This window comes from Nipponia nippon, unplaced genomic scaffold (genome assembly GCF_047370975.1).
Source record: "Nipponia nippon isolate SJK-2023a ecotype South Korea unplaced genomic scaffold, ASM4737097v1 scaffold_9, whole genome shotgun sequence".
NCBI classification, from domain to species: domain Eukaryota; kingdom Metazoa; phylum Chordata; class Aves; order Pelecaniformes; family Threskiornithidae; genus Nipponia; species Nipponia nippon.
In genome coordinates, this window is record NW_028262413.1 from 28,841,836 (window position 1) to 28,864,635 (window position 22,800).

The window sequence follows — 22,800 nt, forward strand, 5'->3', positions numbered from 1 at the left end:
AGATTTGCGAGGAAGGGGCGTACAGGGGATGATTGAATGCCTACAAATAGATATCTGATGCCATTTTAGCCATCTGGGGTATAAAAAGTACATTCACGGGGCTGGTAGTTGCTGTGTGGGACCTGGAGACTTCCTTCTGGAGCAGCATCTGTGATTCAGGTGGGAAATCCTACGCTGCCTACAATGCCACTAGGCACCCATGTTTGGACACCCAAATTGTTCCCATGGTCTCCCAAGTTTTTCCTGGTGTCCTATTCTAATTATATTCTCCCTTTAGCTTTTGAAGGAAGATGGGGTTGTACGGGGATTATCTCACTCTCAACATCTTCCCCCCCAGAAAACAAACAAAAACTCAGTGGCACTGAGAGTTGCTTTTTTTCCAGAATGTGTGTGTCATTTTAGGCTGTTTATTTTGTTATCCTCTGACCTTGTGAAGGATCTGCTGCTGACTGAAAAGCATCCTTCTAATTTAATCTCTTCAGAGTTTAAATGTTCACTTCACTCTTTTAAAATTTATTTTATTTTCATCTGTTGAAGTCCATGTTCTTTCAGGGTCCAGTTCTGTAACTGCTTTAGCTTTCTTTATAGGTTTTTCTAGCTGGCAATAGGGAAGACATGGCCAGACCAGTATTTCACAGCTGTAGGACTCCAGGTGTCCATCTGGGGTTAGCCATCGGTGGACCACGGCTAAAAAGCCTCACCTTCACCACCTCAGACTTTATTGTGAGGTTTTCTTCTTGAGGAGGGTACAATACAGAGAGTTCATCCAGCAGGGAAAGCGCAGCCAGGCAGAACTCAGGTTTTCTTTGGTTCGTTGGTTTTTGTTTGTTTGTTTGGGTTTTTTTAGGTGTTCAGTTGCTGCTGTCTTGTTGCTTTCAACATTGGGCACAAAATACTAACAGGCGACAAGAAACTGAGATGGAAAACTCAGGAAGGCAGAAGTTAGGAAATATATGATGTAGAAATAATTGACATTGGATTAGATGATTGTGCTATAGAAATGTGATATGATTGCACAAAAGGCAGATGCATTTGGATATTGCACGTGCTGAGAAACCTCAGGTGGGGAAGGCAGATGGGAATTCAGTGTAGTTCTGATATGATCGCCAGGAGTAAACTTGCCGTCCTGCTTAGCTTCAGTGCTTAAGCTTCGATTTCATACCCAGAGGGTCTCTCTGGATGTAATGGATTGCAGGAACTTCAAGAGGGAGGCAGATTCACAAGTGTCAGGAATTGACAGTAATAATGTCAAGACAAGAGGCATGTTAAAGAGGTGCAGCTTCAATTGAGGTGCTGAAGAGTGAGATGTTGGTTCAGGTGAAAAGCACCAAAGCCATGGAAGAACAGAAACAAGGTGACACATTAAGTAGAAAATGCAGGAGTGTGATGAAATTAGAAGCAGGAAAAGGAAAGCTGAATGGCAAGGAAGCATCTCCTGGCAGAGAGATACATGAAGGTGCAGAGTGGTCTTCTAGAGAGCAGTGGAATTCCTGTTGCTCCGCTTCTTTTACAAGAGACTGGGACGCTTTCTGAGCTTGTATATGCCCCAGTATTTTACTAGGCACTCCCTTTTACTGCAGCAAGTGGCTTTTTAGCACTTAGGAGTCATCTTCTTGCTTTGGGAGTGGCAGGAAGGGAGAAAGACAATATCACATTATTTACATTATTCCTATATTTTGTATTTCTTTGTATTTGGTGGCAAAGCAATCCAATACTTCGCCTAGCCTGCGTTTGTTTTCTCTAAAATGCATGAGTGACTCATGGTTTCATTGCGTAATAAGTGGATACTAACTCTCTTCTTCAGTATTACTTCCCATCGCTTTCACAGGGACCATTTGCTTGCTCAGGTTGGCATATCTGTTAAGTTTTGTTTCCCTTCACTCTCTTGTGGGGAAGTATAGGGAAAGTGAAACAAGGTATATTTTATTCCAGTGTTTTGTTCCTTTTTGTTCTCTGGCTCTTACCTAAAATTACTAACAACAGAATGAACTAATTAATTCCCGTAGCTTCATGAGAAGTGTCACTCCTGTCATCTTGATTGTACTCACTTTAAAAATGTTCTACTCCTTGCCTATCAGTGATAAGGTCCTCATTACTTCCTAATTTGTTACACATACAAGAGAATATCGAGATACTAAAGTTCCTGTATTCAAACACGTGGTACGTTACTTCATTTCTCCTACCTTCAGCTAGCTTCTTTGTAGGAGTGTGTTATTGGTACGTTACGTTTGTGGGTTTTATTAACAGACCAGCAGGTGCACTTTTCGTTGTATAAATGGTTGAGGCTGTTAGGTAGCTAGCAGATGGGAATAGCGTTGGGAAAACTGACCGTGCTTGGGAAATTGTTTTTGGAATATCTCTTCTGATAATTCACTGTTGTTGAAAAGTAGCTTTATAGTGGCAAACTTCAGAGAGCTGTTTGTATGCAGCTGGGACTGAATTTACGGACTACCTTTCTCTGACTTGCTAAAAAGCTAAGGATTGACTACCCCTTTCATCCTGCATTATCCAGTGTAGCTTTTAACTCCAAGAAAACTATGTTCACAAATTGATGCTCTGCTCCTTTGGGGTTGGTGCAGAAACATTAAATTGTACTAAAATATTCATATGTGAGTGCATTTAGCTGAAAGCAATTGATGTGCTTTTCCCTAGAGAGAGGAGAAAAATTGCTGTATGGCCCTGCACTCCAGCAGACACCCTAACCACGCTTAAGAGTAATGACATAGCTTGGCTGATCAAAGGTTCTTAAAGCGAAAAAGAAACTGTAGTTGGGATATAGTTTAGTAATGTGCGCTTCTTGAATGGAACATATTTGGCTGCATCAAAGTAGTACGTAGTGGATAATTGTTTGATATACAGTGCAATATATATGAACTAGTGTCAAGCCAGAAAATATTTTATTGGGTTAATAGCTTGTAATTGGAAGGAATCTCTTGTATGAAGCAATTTTCATTACAAAGATTTCTTTCTAATTTCATTGTCCTTTCACTCTTGCAAAGAAAATAAAACATCTGAGCTGCCTTTAAAAAGAGTCTGTGTGCCGAAGGGGTTTATTAAAGTAGCCTGTTTAAAAGCATGCCACTGGTAGGATGATAAATTGTGATGTACGCTGAAGGTTTTCAGCATAATTCAAAAATTGGCATGAAAATCAATAGTAGCTGATGGCATGCTTGCAAAGTAACTACCTCCTCTTGCGTCGCACCTGTGGATGCACAGTAGTCTCTCATAGCAGCATTCAAAGTCACTGGAAGTTGCAACTAAAAACTGTTCTTGTGGTTCTCTTAAGCAAATGTACCTTAACTGCCCCAAGGCAGCCTAAGGCATTTTTAAATATTCTCATAAGTAAAAATGAAGTAATATTATATGTCACAAATTATTCTGTAAATAATTGGAAGAGTCAGTATGCACAGGAAAATAACTGTATTGGTATATTGTTAATTATAATCATCCACATATAGCGCTCTTGTGACATTTATCCAAACAGTGTGTAACTGGCTGTGTGGATTCTGGAGCCAGTTCTGCAAATTCGTGCACGTGAAGTCTCACGGACTTGCCGTAGATGCTAATATGTAAGTTGGGTGCATTTAAAGCAGAACTAGGAGTTTAGGGGGTGGCTAAGGGGGATTTTTTCATTTTAATGATTAGCATACAATGGCTCTCTCTACAAGACATACCATGGTCATGTTTGTTGAAAAAACAATACAAGGCTAGATTAATACTTCAAATAGCAAATAAGAAGTTGGATTCTTGATTTGGAATCTTGCCTTTGAATAGGATAAATTTGGGACTCGGAGTTTTATTTCTTTTTAGGGTTGTTTTGATGCAAATCTGTGCTTACAAACTTTGAGGTCTCTGTCAGGGTCCTGGCCCCCACTGGCGTCTTGTGGGATATTGTGTGGCAGGACAAATTAAACCACTCTTGGCCTTTGTGCCACTTTGCTGGCAGAATCATCTTTGGCTGCTGCTGTGGCCCTTGTAAGAAGCCTAATGCTACGTGCTGATGCTCCCACCTTCGCATGTTCGCATTACTGACATACCAAATCCTTTCTTTAGGGCACAGCGTTTCTTAGCACATCTTTAATTTAGGTACTTCTTGATTGTGCCTCCCTGCCCTCTGCTTCGTACGATCTTAGGCTGTTCAGTCCGTTCAGCTTCCTGTGCTGCGTGTTTCCTCCGTGGTGCTCGCTCTTACCGTTAGCTGTCTTCTCTGGCGTCCCTTCCCCTGTGCTGATGTCCGCTATCCACTTCATAAAAAATAACGATTTGTGGCATGGCTGTGATGTATGTACACTAATTATTTCCCGTGTGAAATTAAGTTACTGTGAGGCAAGGCAATTAATTGTCTAATCTCATGCCACGCCCTTATACTCCCAAAACTTTCACTTTCCGTGACTTTAATTGCTTTTGGGACTTCATTTGTATCAGACAGTGCACTGAGCCCCTTGGTACAGAACGTGTGCTGTTTTGTTACGCCATTCACATGTGGCACAGTGCCTTCAGTGAAAACGTGCCTGTGCACGAGCACCAGGGAGTTGATAAATGCCACTCCATGTCCTGCACTTTGATGTAAGTGCCTGTAATTGTAGGCTGTGGATCAGCTCCCTGACACCAGTAATTAGAGCAGCTTCCAGGAATCCAAAAAGCAGGAATTTGAAGTTGGTGTAAAGCTATCTTTGTTGGCGCCCGAGAGGTGCGATCCAGACTCTGATTCATGCCATTTTTTGCGTTGGCGTGGGTCTCCTGCGTAGATGAGCTCTGAAGAACTGAGATCTCCTTCCAGACCTTAATGTGCTCTCTGCTGCGAGGGCAGGCATGTCACGTAACGCAATTGGAAGCGACACTGCTCTGTGGTACCAGTCCGCTTTCCATTTTCCTCCTTCACTTACTTCATCGTGCTTGGGGCTACGGTCCCGACTTAGGACTTTGAATGCTAACACAGTAGAAATGATAGGGCTCAGCAAAAGGCATGATAGAAGTTAACGATTTCAGGGAAAACATCAAAGCAAGGGTATTACCCTGAGAATAACGGAGATCTGAGTTTCTGAGTCTTTAATGACCTCTCTGGATGACCAGTTGAATTCTCTCCTTGGAGAGCATGGAATAGTTCTGAATCTTTACTATTCAGACCTTGTGGGTCCTTTGTTTCCCTCCTACTAAATTGTAGAACAGAACAGAAGCAGTCAAATCTATTTTACAGTATGGAACTATTGATAAGAAACATGTATGAAAGCATTACTGAGGTGATCTACTCTAAGTGTTGCAGTCTACTGAGTGGACCGGTTATCTTAGCCAGAAAGCCAAAAGCACGTAACCTAGATGGGCATGGCTCAGATGCATAATAAAGGGCTTTTTAGACAAGCCTCGTGATCTACAAATGTCCTTCTAATGAAACATCCTTGTCTTTCTAGATATTGTAACAGAATATATACATAGGCATCTGGCTCCTGGTTAGCTGGATTCTTTCCAAAGACTGAACTTCACAATGTTAAACAGACCTGATGTAGTCTAGATGACTGGCACTTAATGAATTGCTCTAAAAAAAAAAAAAATCAAATTACAGTAATGTGATTTTAAAAAGAGCTTGTATTAAAGACTATATGATCTTAGAATAATTTCTTCTGTAACATCTGTTCTTTTATTTGGTATAATTAAAATATTGCATTCTTAACCATGAGTTCTTATATGGACATATTATATTACATTGCAGCTGTGGTTAAAATAGATTGACCTCCAATAGTAATCTACTCGGGGAAAAAGCTATTGAGGCTAGGAAATTTCTGAGTGTCTTCAACAGCTGTGTGTTTTTGTGGAAATACATAGACTGGATTCTGTGTTTCAATTTCAAAGCAGGCCTTTTTAATAGGAAATACTTTGTTCCTGCTCTGTTTTCCCTCCCCTTCAATTTTTACAGGCGATAGCTTTTGTAGAAAAGCTTCATAAATTTTATTTATCTATTCCTATTTAAAAACCAATGTAATAGGTGAAATCTGTAGCTGTAGAAACATCAGAAAGCAATCATCTTTTTTTCTTTAATTGATATAATGACTATCAGGCCTGTATGGAAAAAGCGGTCTGCATGGTCTCTGTATTTGAACACCTTCATTTGCCAGCCTCTTCTGTAGGTCTGTGCCTGTTCCACAGCTGTGCTTTGTTCTGTCATGTTAAAAGCCACTTAACTGTAATGCACATCTTCAGTTGCACAGGGATAAGATTTTTTTGACCCTCTTACCCTCCCTGGCCCTCAAAATAATTTCTTTAATTAGATTCATGTGTTCTTAAATGCGGTCTAACCTTGGTATTTTTAAAAAAGAAATTCTGTTAGTGTTTGAGGTTGCATCTTTTCTAAGCATGTATAAATAGCTTCTTCTAATTGGTTTTGACAGATGATCCCCTAACTAGTTTCCTCTTATTGAATGAGTCGGTGAAAAGTACTTTGTTTTTCTTCTGTAAAATTAGGTAGCTAAACAGTACAGATTTGAATGCTGCTTGGATTTGTGGTGGTGGGAGAGCTGTCACAGAGCTGAAAATATACTTGGTTTTGGATAGATTATAGCCTGGATGACCCACTTTGCCGCTGTGAATTAAAACTGTTGATATAGATCTATTTGCCTATAAATTTTCATATAAGTCTCTTTGGAGATGCTAGATTGGGAGCCCCAAAGTGTAAAGATCTACTGCGTGTTGGTACCTACCTGGGAAGCACTCCTGTGCAGGAGTTGATAGGGGAAGAAAAGCTCTAGGGCATATGAACATGGAGGGCTGGGGTAAATAGTAGAAACTATCACTACAAGTGTATAGTGCACCAGCCCACTTTAGTATCTGAAATGTTTTATCCTGCCGTATAGGAAACTTTTCAAAGGTTTAAACAGCTGAATTTCAGCTTTGTGCATTCTCTCTTATTTAAAGGATCCTAGAGGCTTCAAACAAAACAAGCCTAGGTTTTCTCTTTAGGCAACTGCATTATCCATTTGTAGGTTATCTTGCTTAATGCTTGTGTTGGGAATCTCCAGGGCCGTGGGTAACACCGATTGCCCCGTCTGCTAGCTGAGCAGTGTCTCATGTTTGATGCAGATCTCTCTCCCCTCGCCCCCCCTTCTGTCCTCGCCAGATGCTCCTTTGGGATTCTCCTTTTGCAGTTCCATTGCATCCCCAAGTGGGGAAGGGAACCAATCATCAGCTGCCTTCAGTATTGAAAACTACTGTAATGTAAAAACTACTGCATGGAATTGATTTTGAGTAAGGTTTGTGAGAGCTTACTGAAACTATGTCATGGGTACCAAAAATGTCTCATTTTTGTTTTCTTCTAGGAACTTTATATTGCCGTGGGAATATCTGGAGCAATCCAACACTTGGCTGGGATGAAAGACAGCAAGGTATATAAAGATGGATGTGCTAGAAAAGATTTTTGAGGAAGGAAATGAGTTGACTTCCTTGCTTTTACATCAGTACTCTAGCCAGTTTTCCAGGTTTTTTTAATGTTACAATTGCCAGTTTGTCTGCTTCTTTAAAACACGCTAGCCCTCTGAGCCTTGCCAAAAAAAGATACTGTGGCAAAACATCTAACACAGTAGAAAAACCATTGCACTGCAACCCAAAGTGGTACATAGAAGCAGCTAATTGACTTTGTTTATTTAAAAAAAAAAACCCAACCAAACCCATATGCCTGAATTCTATACAATAGTTCCATTTGCATTTATTTCAGAGTATGACATATTAATTCATGCATAACAATGTGCAATTTGAATTATGAACTTACTATTCCATAAAGTAAAAGATGTCTGTGACATTCCTGCATTTAGCCATTCAAATGGAAACCTATTATAAAACGGCAGTAAAACTTTAAAAGGTTTAACTCGTTAGTTGCCAAAGCAAATAATCCAGAATTGGAATTGCCAGTTTGGTCCACAGTGCAGTGTTTGGAAAGAGGAGCAGAATTACCTGCTGAATCATACTATCAAATGCCAAACATCAAAACCTGTAGGTTGTCCTGCCTCCCCGCAAGTAATTTTAGAAAAAGGACTTTTTTTTTTTTCTCTCTATTTCCAGGGAACAAACTTATGCTTTCTGGCAGAAACTAAACCCAGAACTTTGAATAGCTTATCAAATTGAGGAAAAGGTTTGCAAAACTTTACAGGCAGATCCCTGTGTTCAACCAGTGACAGACTAGTGCGTTTATGTGACTGGTAATTGTCCTCACAAGGCAGCCTGTGTGGTAGGATGATCTGGGCTTTCTTACAATGTAGCTTTTTTGCATGTATTATTTAAATATTTTGGGGGAAAATCATGTAAGCTGGATTTGGAACACAGCACCCTTTATGAGGTCTCAGCCTTCTAAAATCAGGGACTCAAGTGGTGTTCGCATTAGTCAATACAGTGGAGAAAACCCAACCAAAATCAGAAATTAAGGATGAATGATGGGCAGGGATGGAGGTCACTATTGAGAAGTGTGAGTAATAGCATCTGTAGCAGTGTATTCTCACTGGTCTTAGTGGAACAGCGTCGCTGTAGTCTCTTCTACTCGCAGTGCAGCAACGGGGAGACAACAGGGACGGTCAGGCAGCGAGGGAGTCCGCGAGGGCAGCGCTGATGCAGTACTGCCACAGCTCTCCTTGCTCCCCTGGCTCTGCTGGTAGCTGATGGCCACAGCCTCTTTGTTTCCAGGCGTTTAGTCTCCAACTGTGCTTTTGGGTGAGGGAGAAGATGGGCGAGTGGGATTAGTATCAGCCATTGACTGAGAACTGTGTATTTAAAGCTGCTTAAAACTTGATCTGACCCTGTTTGTATTTATCTCCTGCCTTATCTCAGTTAAGACTACCAGCAAGACTCGGAACCTAGTATTTTAAGTGCCAGAATTTCCTTTGATATAAAAATATTGAGCAGCAATATTGTCCTGTACTGTAACAGCAAAAACCTCTGTTTTTTTGGCTTTTCCAGTGCCATGTTTGATAGTTTGAGATGTTCTTCCTTTGGAAATAAGGACAGATGAAATTTGTCGATATGAGATGCATACTTAACAGTTTCATTTCTCCCATATATCGTAGTTTTTCTAGTGTAAACAAATGTGTCTGTTGTAAAAATCAGTTTTACTTACTTGTATTTGAAATGTGTTCTGCTTTCCTTTTAGCCAAGGCATGTAGGCATTGTAGTTACTGAAAAGATCCAATTTTTACAAATGTAAAGAATTATGCAGCCATGGGAACTCTCTGGAGTGTCCCTCATCCTCCCTCAGCACTGTGAATTATTTGGCATTGTGAACACTTCAGGATACGTTTTCCAAAGTAGTCTGATGATTGCTACCAAGTGAAATGTATAATTTATTTGTCCTTTTACAGCAAGGTAGAAAATGCAGCTTTTGAGGAGACCTGGAGAATTGTCACTGCTTTCTTTCCCTATTTTTAATTCCCTCATGAGGTAGCTACGGTATCTTTTCTTTCTGAGAGATTTAACTTGCAAAGTTCTGATGCAAGCAAGGTGATGCTTTTGCTTCTTACCATGGAAAGTCAGATTTAGTGATGAGGTAGAGAACCAGATCTTACTAAAAGTTACTTCAGCTAATAGAGACAGAGGAAGGGCTAGGCTGCCAAACTAAAGCTTAAGACAGTTTGTAAGCAGTTACTTTTGTGATAAGGAGAGAGCTGTCAGCCCCCAAGGTGTCAGCAACTGCTGGCCTCAGCCGGCGCTCAGCGTTAGCCCCTGTGGCCTCATGCCCCTGTGAACGGCTCTGCAAAGCACGGCAGGCCCGCGGAGCATAGCTAGAGAAAGTCTTCATTGAGCCAATAGCCTCGGGTATCACAGCCTGGGTTTTGCTTCTCGCACTGTGGAATTGTCAGTGGAGGCTTGCATTTGCAAATGGGGTTAACTGAAATGAAAACACTAAAACTTTGGGAAAGATATTTCAGGGGAAGCGTTACTGGAATACTTGCAGGTCTTTGCTTACGAGCGGGCAAGAGGGCAGCAGCAGGGCTCTGCTGTAGGTGCCGCCTTCTTGTGTGTAGGGTGTGGTCCTTCTGTATGGTCAGTCACAGGATACAAATGACCTGTGAAGAAAAAACATTTCTGTGGGCCTAAAAACACAGGATTTGCAAACTTGTATCTCTGAGTTACTGCCACTCCGCCTACGCTGCTGAGCCATTAATTTTGTTGGAGATTCAGCAGAGGGAGTAAAACAGAGACACGGGAACGGTGGCTACCTGGGAACGGCAGGTAAGTGTATCAAGTACCTGTTGGCATAGAGCTCTCCGGAGGAGCCTTGTTGCCTCGAATCGGAGCGCACGCTGGCAGCACTTAGGTAGAAAGGCAGTATCAGAGTGCTGTGGTTTAGACCCCTGCTTGGTGTAAGGCTCGTTTTACAAGCTGTCGTCTTTTATTTTTTTCCTGTCCTTTATGGAGTGCTCCCCATCCTGTTGTAGATTTTGATGTGGACACCCACACTTGTTTTGCTGGAAGCTGTCACAGACATTTACAGAACGGTTTACCTGTATGGCAGAGTTTAAGCCAAGACAGACATCTTCTGGCCTGTTGCGTTGGGATTTCAATCGTGGTTTTTCTGCTGTGTGACAAACTAAATGACATGTCCCGTAGCCAGTACGGAGGCCTTTAGGCATGGCTTTATTGTACTTGCTTTAAATGCTACCTCTGAGTTATTTCTGTAATGGTACGGCTTAGATCTTGCAGATAATGTTTTGTAGTAATTTCTTTTTTAGACTCTTTTTCGGCTGGGAAGGCTAGCCCTGATGTATGCAATGAGCAGGGAAGGGAGGGGCTTTGGGTGGGCGGGTGTTTTTCTTTGCTTGCTTGTTTTTGAGGTGGAAAGGACAAATGTTTGTTAAATGCTGCAGTCCATATCTTCTGCTTCTAGGGGCTTGGAGAGAATTTAGCCCATGTTTCCCAGATAAGGCCTGTCACCGCGATCTAGATGTTAATCAATGCATATCTAGTCACATGGTGCTTTACTGTTGCTTGCAGACCATCGTTGCTATTAACAAGGATCCAGAAGCTCCAATTTTCCAAGTGGCAGACTACGGCCTGGTGGCAGACTTATTTCAGGTGAGGCTAACTTGGAGATGCGCGGGACAAGCGTGTTCAGCGCTCTAACAATAGCTAAGATAATATAACTACTAAGTGTTAAAGATGTCTGTGTGAGGGTGTTTGCTTTGCATTGTTTTGTTAAAGAATTTGCTTTATGATTTCCTTACTTTCGTGCTCAAAATTCAGTCCCCGCAAGTAGAAGCTATCATGTGAGTTGGGGGGGGGGGGGGTGTGGTGTGTCGCAGCCAGCCTGCCTCTCTGCTCATTTCCTGAATACGAACCGTTTTGAGAAATAACTGCACATAGCTGCTTACATGTATTTTTAAGCTTCGTAAAGTATAAAAGTACAGAGTTGGCAGGAGAAGTTCTTATTTTTGCCTGGGCTTGCTGCCTTCCTGATGCCCACGAGGAACTTGCAGTTCTGGCTGGGAAAACAGCTGTGAGCTAGCCCGTGTCAGAGTACCCGTGGCTCGCGTGTGCGAGCCGCCTGTGCGCGCGTCCACAGTGTGACCGGCAGGAGCTCGCAGTGGCTCTGCGGAGAGGCATGGGCAGAAACTCTGCCAGCACTTAATGCCATTCCTGAACTAATGCCCGCTGGCTCAGCGGCGAGCACGGGCCTTTTCCTAAGCCAGAGACAAAGTCACATTCTGAAGAAACACCATGTAGACAATTTCCTTAATAAATTTTGTACGAATGCATTATTTCCACCTAATGGAAATGTAGCTCTCTTAAATAATTAAGCGGCTTTATTCAGCAGGAGAGGAGTGGGGAGTGCTGTGAGCTGGGGTGACCCACAGCCCCTGGAGTGGTGTGCTGGGCATGAGGGGTGGGGAGTGTAACTGGGGGGCTGGGTGCTGCACATGGAGAGTTTGGGGGGTCAGAGGGAGAGCACGCGCTACCTGGGCACTGGTGTTTGCAGGCGGTGCCAGAGATGACGGAGCTCCTGAAGAAGAAGTGAGCAACGGTGATGGACCCTACACTGCAGCTGGGGTGCTGGGTGGGGATTAAGGGCAAATAAAGGATTTTACTGGAAAGAGGTGGGGTCACTGTGGTGGTGGTTTTTTTGGTTTTTTTTTTTTTTTGTTGTGGGCAATTGGCACATAGAGTGGTGGTGGTGGTGTGGAAAAAAAGGAAGACAGGTAAGAGAAGGAAGCAATGGGAAGATGGAAAGGGAACGACAGAGGGATACAAGGCAGGAGGCAGCATGTGTTTGTCAGTGTTTATTCCCATCCCCGCTCCCCTCCCAGCTGTGCTCAGCCCCTGGGTAGGGTCAAGCCAGGCCCAAGCTGTCCAGCAGCTCTGTCCTGCCCCCGGGCACTGTGGGTCTGTGCTGGCCCTGGACTGGTGGAAGGTCCGTGGTGCTCCCGGCCACTGTGAGGCTGGCCCAAGGCTGGCGGCAGGACATGTCTGTGGTCTGTCTGTCCCCCCCAGGCACTGTGGGTCCATGTTGGCATAAGACTGCTGGAAAGTCCATTGTGCCCCAGAGGACACTGTAGGTCCCAGCTGGCCCAGAGCTGGGGGCAGGGCAGGTCCATGATGTGCCCCGGGCGCTGGTGGGCAGAGGCGATGCTGGCTTGGCCCCGGCTGGTGGCCACAGCAGGAGATGCCATGGGTTGCCTCCAGCACTGCCACCTTGCCTGTGGCAGCCTCAGACCCAGCACACTGTGTCCCCACAGCTGTCCCTATGCCTCAGGAACCCTGCCCAGCCGTGGCTCCGGGGGCCCCAGCGCCCCATACTTCTCATCAATCATTGGGGCACCCTGCGGGCAGTCGATGAGTGGCTTGAGCTGGAAGACATTGAGGCTCTCCTGGTTCCTACGGTTGTAGACGCTGAGCCGGTGGCCCAGGTCGGGGCTGGTCCCTACTGAGCCCGCCGGGCTGGGCAGCTTCAGGTTGACAGGATCCAGCCCCTTCTGCGCCAGACAGGCCTCTTCCGACAGGGACGACAGCAGCTCCTGCACCACGGCGTGGGCCACCCGCTGCCGGGTGGGCGCGAGGTCAGCCCGCGGGTTGGCGCCAGCCTCTGCAGCATCCTCGCAGGCCGTGCTGCAGTCCGGGGAGGAGCCCAGCGTCTGGCTGCTCTCGCTGCAGGCCTGGGTGCCTGAGCTGACGGTCGACCGCGAGGCACTGCCGGACGTGATGCTGGCGGACGTCCCGGTGCTGCCCAGGCGCATCGGCACCTCCACTGTGAAGAGGTCAGAAGAGATGTTGGGGCGATGGACGTCGATGGCGGCGGTGGTGACCACGCAGATGGCTGCCTCGGGGACGCCGCTGTCTGCAGGGAAGAGAGCAGAGAGAGGCAGCTGAAGGCGCGGGCGGGTGGGGGGACCCCAGCCAGCACTCGATGGGTGCAGCCGCAGGGTTAGTAAGGGTGGAACCCTCACCTTTCCAAAACCACTGCGCCCTCGCTCGTGTGCGTGTGTGACAGCCCCTGGAGATCTTTCTATGGATCTATTTCATACATAGATAAAATAGCTATGTGTACCACACATCCCCTCTGTTTATATAGCTTTTTTTATATACACATGTATATAGATATACACATTTATGGAGAGAGAGAGATATCTCCATCTTTTTATATATATATAATGGGCATATAAATATACATCTCCATATCTTTTTATATATATATAAAATGGGCATATAAATAATACCATATATCTCCAGATATGTGTACATATTATATAAAATACATGTATCTACATTACAATGACATCTAACTTTACACATACCCTTTATATATAAATATATGTATATTGTTCTCTGTGTGTGTATGAAAAGAGGGAAAGAATGTATATAAAGTGGTATACATCTATGAAAAATCTATACATGAACACATCCCTGCATACCCTCAAACCCTTTATTTATATGGCTTTAAAAAATATATATATCCCTATGTCTAGATACATACATCTTTTATATATCCATGTACATAATGAGGGTGTATAAAGAGGGCTATTAATATATAACTGTCATATACATCTATATATGTGTACACACATGTATTTTATATATACGTATAAATACACAGTCTCACACACATACACATTTTTAGATATGGCCATATCCATATAGATATGGAAAAATGTGTGTGTGTATGGAGCTCCATATATAATACATTATACCTATATGTACACACACAGAGACATTTGAGATAGATATACATGCACTATAGTACATAGCCCCCCCCCCCCCAATACATACAATTTCCTATCATCAAATGGAATCCACTAACACAAATACTCACACACACACCCCTTTCCCAGATAAATATATAAATCTCTGTCTATGTTTGTATAGATGGGGAATGGATATAGAGAGGAATATGCATAATAATACTTACACATTAACAACCCTCTTTCTTTAGTTTTATATATAAGGGGACTGTATATAGAGGGATACACAGCTATAAACAATACCATACACTTCTCTCTATATGTGTACTCACACACAAAACCACATCCTTTATATATATCTCTCTCTTTATTCATATAGATATGGGGAACGCCTGTGTGTATGTATAAGGAACTGCTTATGTAATATACTATACCTACATACGTACACACAGACTTTTTGATATATACACTACATCATAGTCGCCCCCCCATTAAATACATGTAATTATCTGCTGTTAAAACAGGCCACAAACACACACCACCCTACTATTTTTAATATATTTGTGTGTCTATATACACACACTGATTGTATATATAGGGAGATATATATGTAATACATCATACCTATATGTGAACACCCCCCCCCTTTATTTATACAGCTTTTTAAATTATATATGCACACACGTACATATTATATAAAAATACATAGGTGTATATATGCAGTCTGTCTCTCTCTCTCTCTCACACCCCACCCCTCCTTGTTTTATATACACATAATCTTTATGTATAGATTTATCCCTACAGATATGGGCAATATATGTCTGAGAGTGTGTATATGAGCCCTATACATAATACATCATAATACCTATGGATGTACATTTTTATATATACACACTCTCTATAGCACAGTCATCCCTTTAACTACATATAATTATCTACTGGTAAACAGAATACACACACCCCTCCCCTTTATATACAAATATTTTTTTTCTCTGAGACATTAAAAAAAACCCAAAAACCTACACATGAACACACACCCCTTTGTTTATATAGCTCTATACACACATGTATAGACACACACCTTTATGTACATCACCATGTGTATAATGGGGATGAATACAGAGGGATATGCAGCTATAAATAATATCGTATACCTATATGTGTGTATATAATATACAGTTTCTCTCTCACACATATTTTATACATACATAGGATTTATACATAGAAGTATCCATGTAGATATGGGGAGGTGTATAAGGAGCCCCATATATAATACAGTATACATTTATACAGTATATAATACATAGTCCCCCTTTAAATACATAGAATTATCTGTCTGTCTTTAAATAGAAAACGCATATAAACACACGTGCACTCTGTCTCTCTCTCTCTCTCTCACACACCCCCATTTATATATATATATATAAAAAAATATATAAATATATATATAAAAATACATTTATTTCTCACTCTGTACGCATAGGCAGGGAATATATATATATATGATCCACATATATAAGACATTAAAGCTATACTTGAGCATGTGCACCCCCCCCCCATATTATATACCTCTTTTTTTATATATATATATATAAAATTATATATGTGTATATATACACACACCCTTTTTACATATCTCCATGTATATTACAGGGATGTATACAGAGAATTATACATCTATAACTAATACCATATACCTGTACAAACATACTATAGATAATACATAGATATATACACACACAGAGTCTCTCTCCCCCCCCCCCCGCCATTTTACATACACATAATCTTTATATATAGATTTATCCATACACATATGGGAAAAATATATATGTGTGTGTGTGTATATATATGCCCCATATATGGTACATCATAATGTACATATAATGCTTACCTTTTTTTATATATATAGGTATTGCTCACTGTTTGTGTGTATATATACATGGGGAATGTATATATAAGGATATACATATATAACACATTATACCTATATGTGAACACACACACATAAAATTATATGTATATATGTCTATATGCAGACATGGTCACTCACACCTCCCCCTCCTTTTCATCTCTCTTTTTAAACATACATACACCTATGTATAGATTCATACATCTTTAGAGGGATATACACAAATGAGAATAATACTGTATACCCATATGTGTACACATATATATTTTGATAGATAAATAGAATTCATGTGTGTATAGATACAGTCTCTCTCTCACATATACAGATTTTATAGACACATATACATATCTTTATATATACATTTATCCATATTTATAGAAAGAATGTTTGCATGTTTAAGTGTCCCCATTTATAATACATTATACCTATATATGTACACACATGTCTTATATATTATTATATATAATACATAATATATATGTGTATATATACACTCATGTATTTTCTAATATATAAACTATATATGTATATACACAGGCTCTCACATACCCGCCCACATATATATATCTCTTTACATATATTTATACATATATAAAATACCTACATAGCTACACACACATCTTTATTTGTCTTTTTATCTGTCTGCATATACACGTATATATATACGGGGGATGTATAGCGATATACCTATATATAAAATACCATGTACCTATATGTGTATATACACACAAACACACATATAGCTTATATATAAAATATATACATAATACAGATTATATGTAACAATAATACATAATACAGATTTAAAATATATATCCACAGACACAGACAGCATCTCTCTCACACACCCTTTAAAAATAATACATATAATTGTCTATTTTTACATAACCCCCCCACACACACTTTTGCACACACATACCTATTTTTTTGTTTTTCTCTGTGTGTGTACACATATATATGGGGAACTGATATACAAGGATATCGATATATGATACATTATACTTATACATGATACACACACAGAGATATACCCATATTATATGTAATACACATTATACATATTGAAATGCATTAATATACATATACATACGGGGATATAGATGAGGATATACATGAGAGGACATACCTATACATACACACATTCATATTTTATATAATACAGAATACATACAAAATATGTATGTATATACACAGACACAGTCACACACACATATCTTTTTATATCTCTCTCTCTATATATATACATATGAAAAAAACAGAAGAGATCTTTAATAAGCATATAAGTATCTCCCCATGTGTATCAATGTAGGGATGTATCTACAGGGATATACATATATAATACATTATACATATATATATATTTACAACCATACACTTTTACACACACGTTCATTTATTCTTGTTACATATACATCTGTATATATGTATATATCTCCATGTGTGTATGTATATATATAAATATATATATAATACATTATATACATTTTTTGTCTATAAATATACACATATATTCAGAGACCATCTCTCCTCCTCTCTCACACACCCCCACCCTTCACATATATTTTTATATATTTTTATATATTTAATATATGTATTTAGATCAAATACCTATGTACACAGCCTCTCACACACATCTTTATATGTATACAAAGACATACATATATCTTGATATATATACACACACAGTCACACACATACCTTTATATGTATATAAATCTTCTCATATGGGGATATATGTTATGTTTGGAGATACATATACAATATATGATACACATATATGTACAAACGTATATATTTTTACGTATATCTTTTTACATATATATGTGTATCTGAGTTTGGGTATAGATGTGGGATATACAATATATTATAGATTTACATGCATACATATATATACATACTATTTATCTATTTATGTATATACACAGACACATCCTTATATAGATATATGTATCTTTTTATATGTCTATATTTCACTGTGTGTATACATACTATATATAAGGATGTGTATATGGGGTATAAGCATAACACATTATACTTATATGTGTACACGCATATATACGTATCTTCTATATATTATGTGTACATGTATACACACACACATCTTTTTTACTTATATATCCCTGCATATATATGGGGATATATATAAAATACATTATACCTACACACATACTTTTTATTTTTTTATATATATATATATATATATATATATATATATATATATATATATATATATAAAAATGTTATATCTGTAAGGGTGGGGTGCGTGTCCACGCCCACCCGCCCAGCCTGGCTTACCAAGACATTTTGAAGCGTGCCTCTTCAGCCTCCTCCCAGCCATGGCAGCTCTGTGCCGGGCAGCGCGTGCCCGGCCGCCCGCAGCCCCGCCAGGCCCCTCGGCCCCAGCCCGGCTCCCGGCAGACCCGGGGAGCGGGCCCTGCCTCGCCCTGACCGCGTGCGGAGAGCCCTCCGTGCCGGCGGGACGCCTGCCAGGGAACACCCCTTTAGAGCCTGACCTCAGGGCGCTGAGGCTTCTTACCATTCAGTTTAACCTTTCTGAAAGGTTCCCAAGCAAGGTGCTGGGCTAAGCTAACTCCCCGCTTCTTTTCATTTATTTTGTCCACACCGTTCATTCTCAGGTCCATCTGAACCGCTCATGCAGCCTGCACAGCCTAGCTAGGGGGAACTAACCTCTCCCAGATCTCCCAACTATTATGAGTGCCTTCAGCAGGAGCAAACCTTTAGAGAATTACTATTTTGGTACAAACTTCCATGGAGCAAACCAAGAGATGCCATGGTGGGTTTCATTTCCAGGATGGATCTACATCATTGCTCAGTCTCACCTGGTTTACAGCACGTACTGCAATGCAAAAATGTCGTTCACGTTTACATTTTCAAGCAAAACTTACCACTGCTAGGCTCATTGCGGTATCGACTGATGTAATTATTCATGTCATCCTCTGAAAACAAAAAGGCAGCTATTAGAAGACCATTTATTTGATTAAACGGTTGAAATTCCACCCCGTGAAAGGCTCTCCTCTGCCCTGTATGCCTAGAGCACCACCTTAGCATGTTTTTAGGCCAGAAGACCAGGAGTGATTTGGCAGCACACTGCAGTCCCCACGCACCCTGTGGCTGCAGCCAAAGTAGGGATTATCGTTTGTTGCAGTTCTTTACAGCACCAGCCCGGGAACAAGGCATTCAGGGTTCCAAAGAAAACATGCTCCATGATCTTTCCAGAGACTGACACAGGGCTGACCAGTTCCCCAGGCCCGTCTCCTCACCACTTGTAAGGACGAGTGTAACCCTGGCCTTTTTCTGGTCAGCAGGGCCCTCCCCTCCCGCATATGGCACAAGGATAAAGCTTGCGTCTATCCTGACAGGCTGAACGGAGGGCACCAGCATAGACAGACCTACCTCTGCTGTACAGTTACCCCACCGAGTTATCTCCTTCCACACAGTTACTCTTCAGAAAGGGAGGCACTGCGTACCACGTGTGACCTAAGCCGCCTTCTCGCTCATGTTAACGTTAGTCACTCCCTGGCGAGACCCAGCGATCCTGGGAGAGCCCAGCACCCTGCTCCCTACCAGTCTGCAGCCATCCCCTTCTTCGGCCAAGGAGTTCTCCAGGTAGGGGCACTGGGAGGGCAGGTTTTAGTTCTCCTACAGGGATACTTCTATTTTCTTGCAATATTTTTTTTCATGTGGCCCAACACTGCTCCTCATTTTCATTTGCAGTCCCCTCCTGCGACCTATGCTGTTGCCACGCGGCACAGCAATGACATAACCATTGCTCCTGAGCAGCTTCCCTGTGTTTCTGCACTCTCTCTTCCCTTTTAGTGTTTTTAACTTGTTCCTGTGAAACGCAGTTGACTTAAAGAAAGAGGAAACAATATCCAGTACGTTTCCAGTAGAATGGCTAGAACTTCCCCTGTTCTACCTTAGATGACAGGGCCAATAAAAGCCACACGAAGAGTTTACCAAAACAAGTGGCAATGCCTCTCCAGCTCAGCACAAGCGCTGCTGTGGGAAACGAAAACCAGAGCCAGACAAGCCAGCTCTCTAGCAGTTGTAAATCCATGTCATTTTAATGTGTAAATCCCTACTTCTAAAATAACGTCTTTTTTTATTCATTCAGAATGAATAAAGAGTTTTGTTGTACATTACATATGTAATGTATAGCATAATATTAACATTACATTATCTGTTGGCTTAAAATATACTATAAAGATTTTTATGTGTCAAGGGTGTAGTACTACACTTGGAGTACATACATGAGAGCTACACCTGAACTTCAATCATAGTAAGATAAGAATGAAGACATGACCACCAAAGCAGCAGCTATATTGCATATACAGGTTTTAGATGCTGCAGGTGACGGTGGCATTTCCCGTCCTCTTACAGAAAAGCAGAACATTTTACAGTTGGTGAAAAAGAAAATAAAAAACTCCTCTTGTAGCAATTCTGAGCAGAACGCAAACATTGCTGCTAAGAAAACAGCAGCGGCAATCCAGGAAGAATTTCAAGCTTACAAGCAACCTGACCCGCCCAATTTGCGGTGTATCGTGTGCTCTAAAAGCATTCTCTCCTTTTAAGTGCTCTTTTTGATACCGTGTTCCAGAAAACCATGCTCATCCCTTTGAGCCAGATTTCCTTCATCCCCCTGGGTCTCTGTGGCTACAGTCCTGCCTTTCACAGCACATTGCGGTTTGCAGGTGAAAGAAACAGATGTTTTCTGGGGAACACTTTCTCCGCACAACAAGACCCAAACCACTAAGCACTCTGTACCTGAAATAGCTGCACTCATAAGAAGGCAATCTAACCTGACACTGAAAGGCAACATGGTTGTTTTCCTGATTTCGTTGGATCTTAAAAGCTTTTTTGGCCCTTGTTGATCTTTAAATGCCTGCAGTCAGAGGTGTGCTTTGTGCTAATGTCTGAGTTTAAAAAAGAGGCCTCAGAGTAGCTCAAGGCAATGCCACTGAATTAGGAGTACATTGCAAGGCTTTTCAGCTATCTGCTACTAAAACACACTTCATTTCAATCATGCATAATTTATACTCTAAATGCCACCAAACCTGCCAGCCCATATAGAGACAGGTTCTTGTTCAGATATGGAACCTTCAGCTACAGTCAGAAAATACCTGCATAGCTGTATTTCTGGTAACGCGCTTTCATCGTATTTAACTTAAGAGTCTAATTCTAAGCAAAGAAATGAGGAAAACAGAACCACAGTTTGGCCTGGATGAGGGCATGTTCTGCACATGGGGGTCGCCCCTCCTCATCACCTGGCAAAAGCACACGGCCGCACTCTGTGCAGTGACTGGGGGACGGGGGTGCTCTCGTTTCCTTTGGCTCTCGTTAAAGTCTGCCCCAAGTGCCAAGATGCTTTGCACTTGAAGACAGAAAACAACTTGGAAAAGTTATTCATCTGCTTTTCGTGTCTTATGACCAGGCTCAGATCGAGTCTCCTTTAGGACTGCACACATTCACTGTCCTGGGTATCTGTCTATCAACTAGCAGAATGTACCAGGGCACTATTTTCAAACCAATCAGTTCCTTTCAAACCAATTTAGCAGAGAGAGATACACTGCTCTCTGTATCAGCAAAGGCCAATGCCAAACACCTGAAAAGGAAATCCCGTAACGCACTCACGTGGTGAGGAAAATCACAGACCGTCCTGGTTGTGTGGATGACCACTTGCACACAAGATTGGGAGAGCTGCCTCGCTGCCTACTTTCATGTTATTATGCAATGGCCTTACTAACGTCATTGTTTTACATTGCTTATCTACCTATAAATAAAATATATATGTATAAATATATACGCATGTGCATGCAATACATAAATACATATATATATATATATTTACTTTGAATAGTTTCTTATGAATAAAAACCAATAAAGAGTAATGGAATAACAGCAGCAGAATAAATATTTCAACAACAGATTTAAGTTTCTGAATGATTACATTAAAGCAAACTGACAGTTAACAAACTCATCTTAGTTATATAGGAGTCTCAGCTGCTCTGGGCATAAAAGGTTATAAAGAATTCCAGTTATCTCTCATTATATTCTACAGTGCTGAAAGCAAGGAGTTAAAAAAAAAATGCCACAAATATAGAACTGAAAGCAACTATTTGCGCATATAAAACATATAGACAAATAAAAAGCACAGTACTGCACGTTACTATGGAATACTGCTTTATGGTGATTTACAATGAGATGAAGTCCCCACTGCTCAGTCTGTGCAGTCAAATAACATCAGGAGTACAACTACATTTGCAGCTGGTGGCATGTAGGAAGTTCATACAAGTAAGCAGGGGAGAACAGCTTTTACAAGAGGGGCAGATTGCTTATATTATTTAAATTCTATATAGTGTTTTCTGCTGTCGGTGTATTGTAGTTTCTAGCTCCAGAAAGGGAGTTGTCTTAAGAAATACTTCATTCTTCATAGTTTCCCTGTTTTTTAAAACATTTTTTTTCTTATTTCTGCCACTTTGGAATTTTCAGGATCCAGAAGGCTTTATTTTCCTCCTTTCCTAGAAATAAACTCATCTCTTCAAATACACAGCAATGTTACCTGCAATTCCTTTTCCAGAACAGAAGCTTTCCATTTAAAAGTCTTTAGCCATAACGATGCCCAAATGGTATTTATAGTAATTTAAGGAACTGGCAGTAAGCAGAAAGAAAAAGCATCTCCCTCTTATTTCTCCTGGAAATGGCAACCTTAAGAAAATCTCTATGGAT

The 22,800-nt window shown here is 41.1% G+C and overlaps 2 protein-coding genes across 5 annotated transcripts in view; one reads left to right on the top strand and one right to left on the bottom strand.

The window, feature by feature from the left end:
- Positions 1-12,065, top strand: part of ETFA (electron transfer flavoprotein subunit alpha) — a 32,915-nt gene extending 20,850 nt beyond the window's left edge. Inside the window, exons 10-12 of one of the 2 annotated variants that reach the window (XM_087745094.1) lie at positions 7,308-7,373; positions 10,966-11,046; positions 11,948-12,065. In XM_087745094.1, the coding sequence (XP_087601220.1) occupies positions 7,308-7,373; positions 10,966-11,046; positions 11,948-11,986 (186 nt within the window). In that variant the 3' untranslated portion in view covers positions 11,987-12,065. Of the gene's footprint in view, positions 1-7,307; positions 7,374-10,965; positions 11,047-11,447; positions 11,736-11,947 lie in introns of those variants that run through there. The other variant, XM_087745095.1, reaches the window with a different exon arrangement.
- Positions 12,066-12,233: 168 nt separating this feature from the next.
- The window catches only part of TMEM266 (transmembrane protein 266), a 64,813-nt gene continuing 54,246 nt past the window's right edge, over positions 12,234-22,800 (bottom strand). For all 3 annotated transcript variants that reach the window (XM_009469666.2, XM_087745348.1, XM_087745349.1), the window contains 2 exons: positions 18,960-19,010; positions 12,234-13,303 (listed from right to left, as the gene is read on the bottom strand). In XM_009469666.2, coding sequence (XP_009467941.1) covers positions 12,711-13,303; positions 18,960-19,010 — 644 coding nt within the window. In that variant the 3' untranslated portion in view covers positions 12,234-12,710. The remainder of the gene's footprint in view (positions 13,304-18,959; positions 19,011-22,800) is intronic.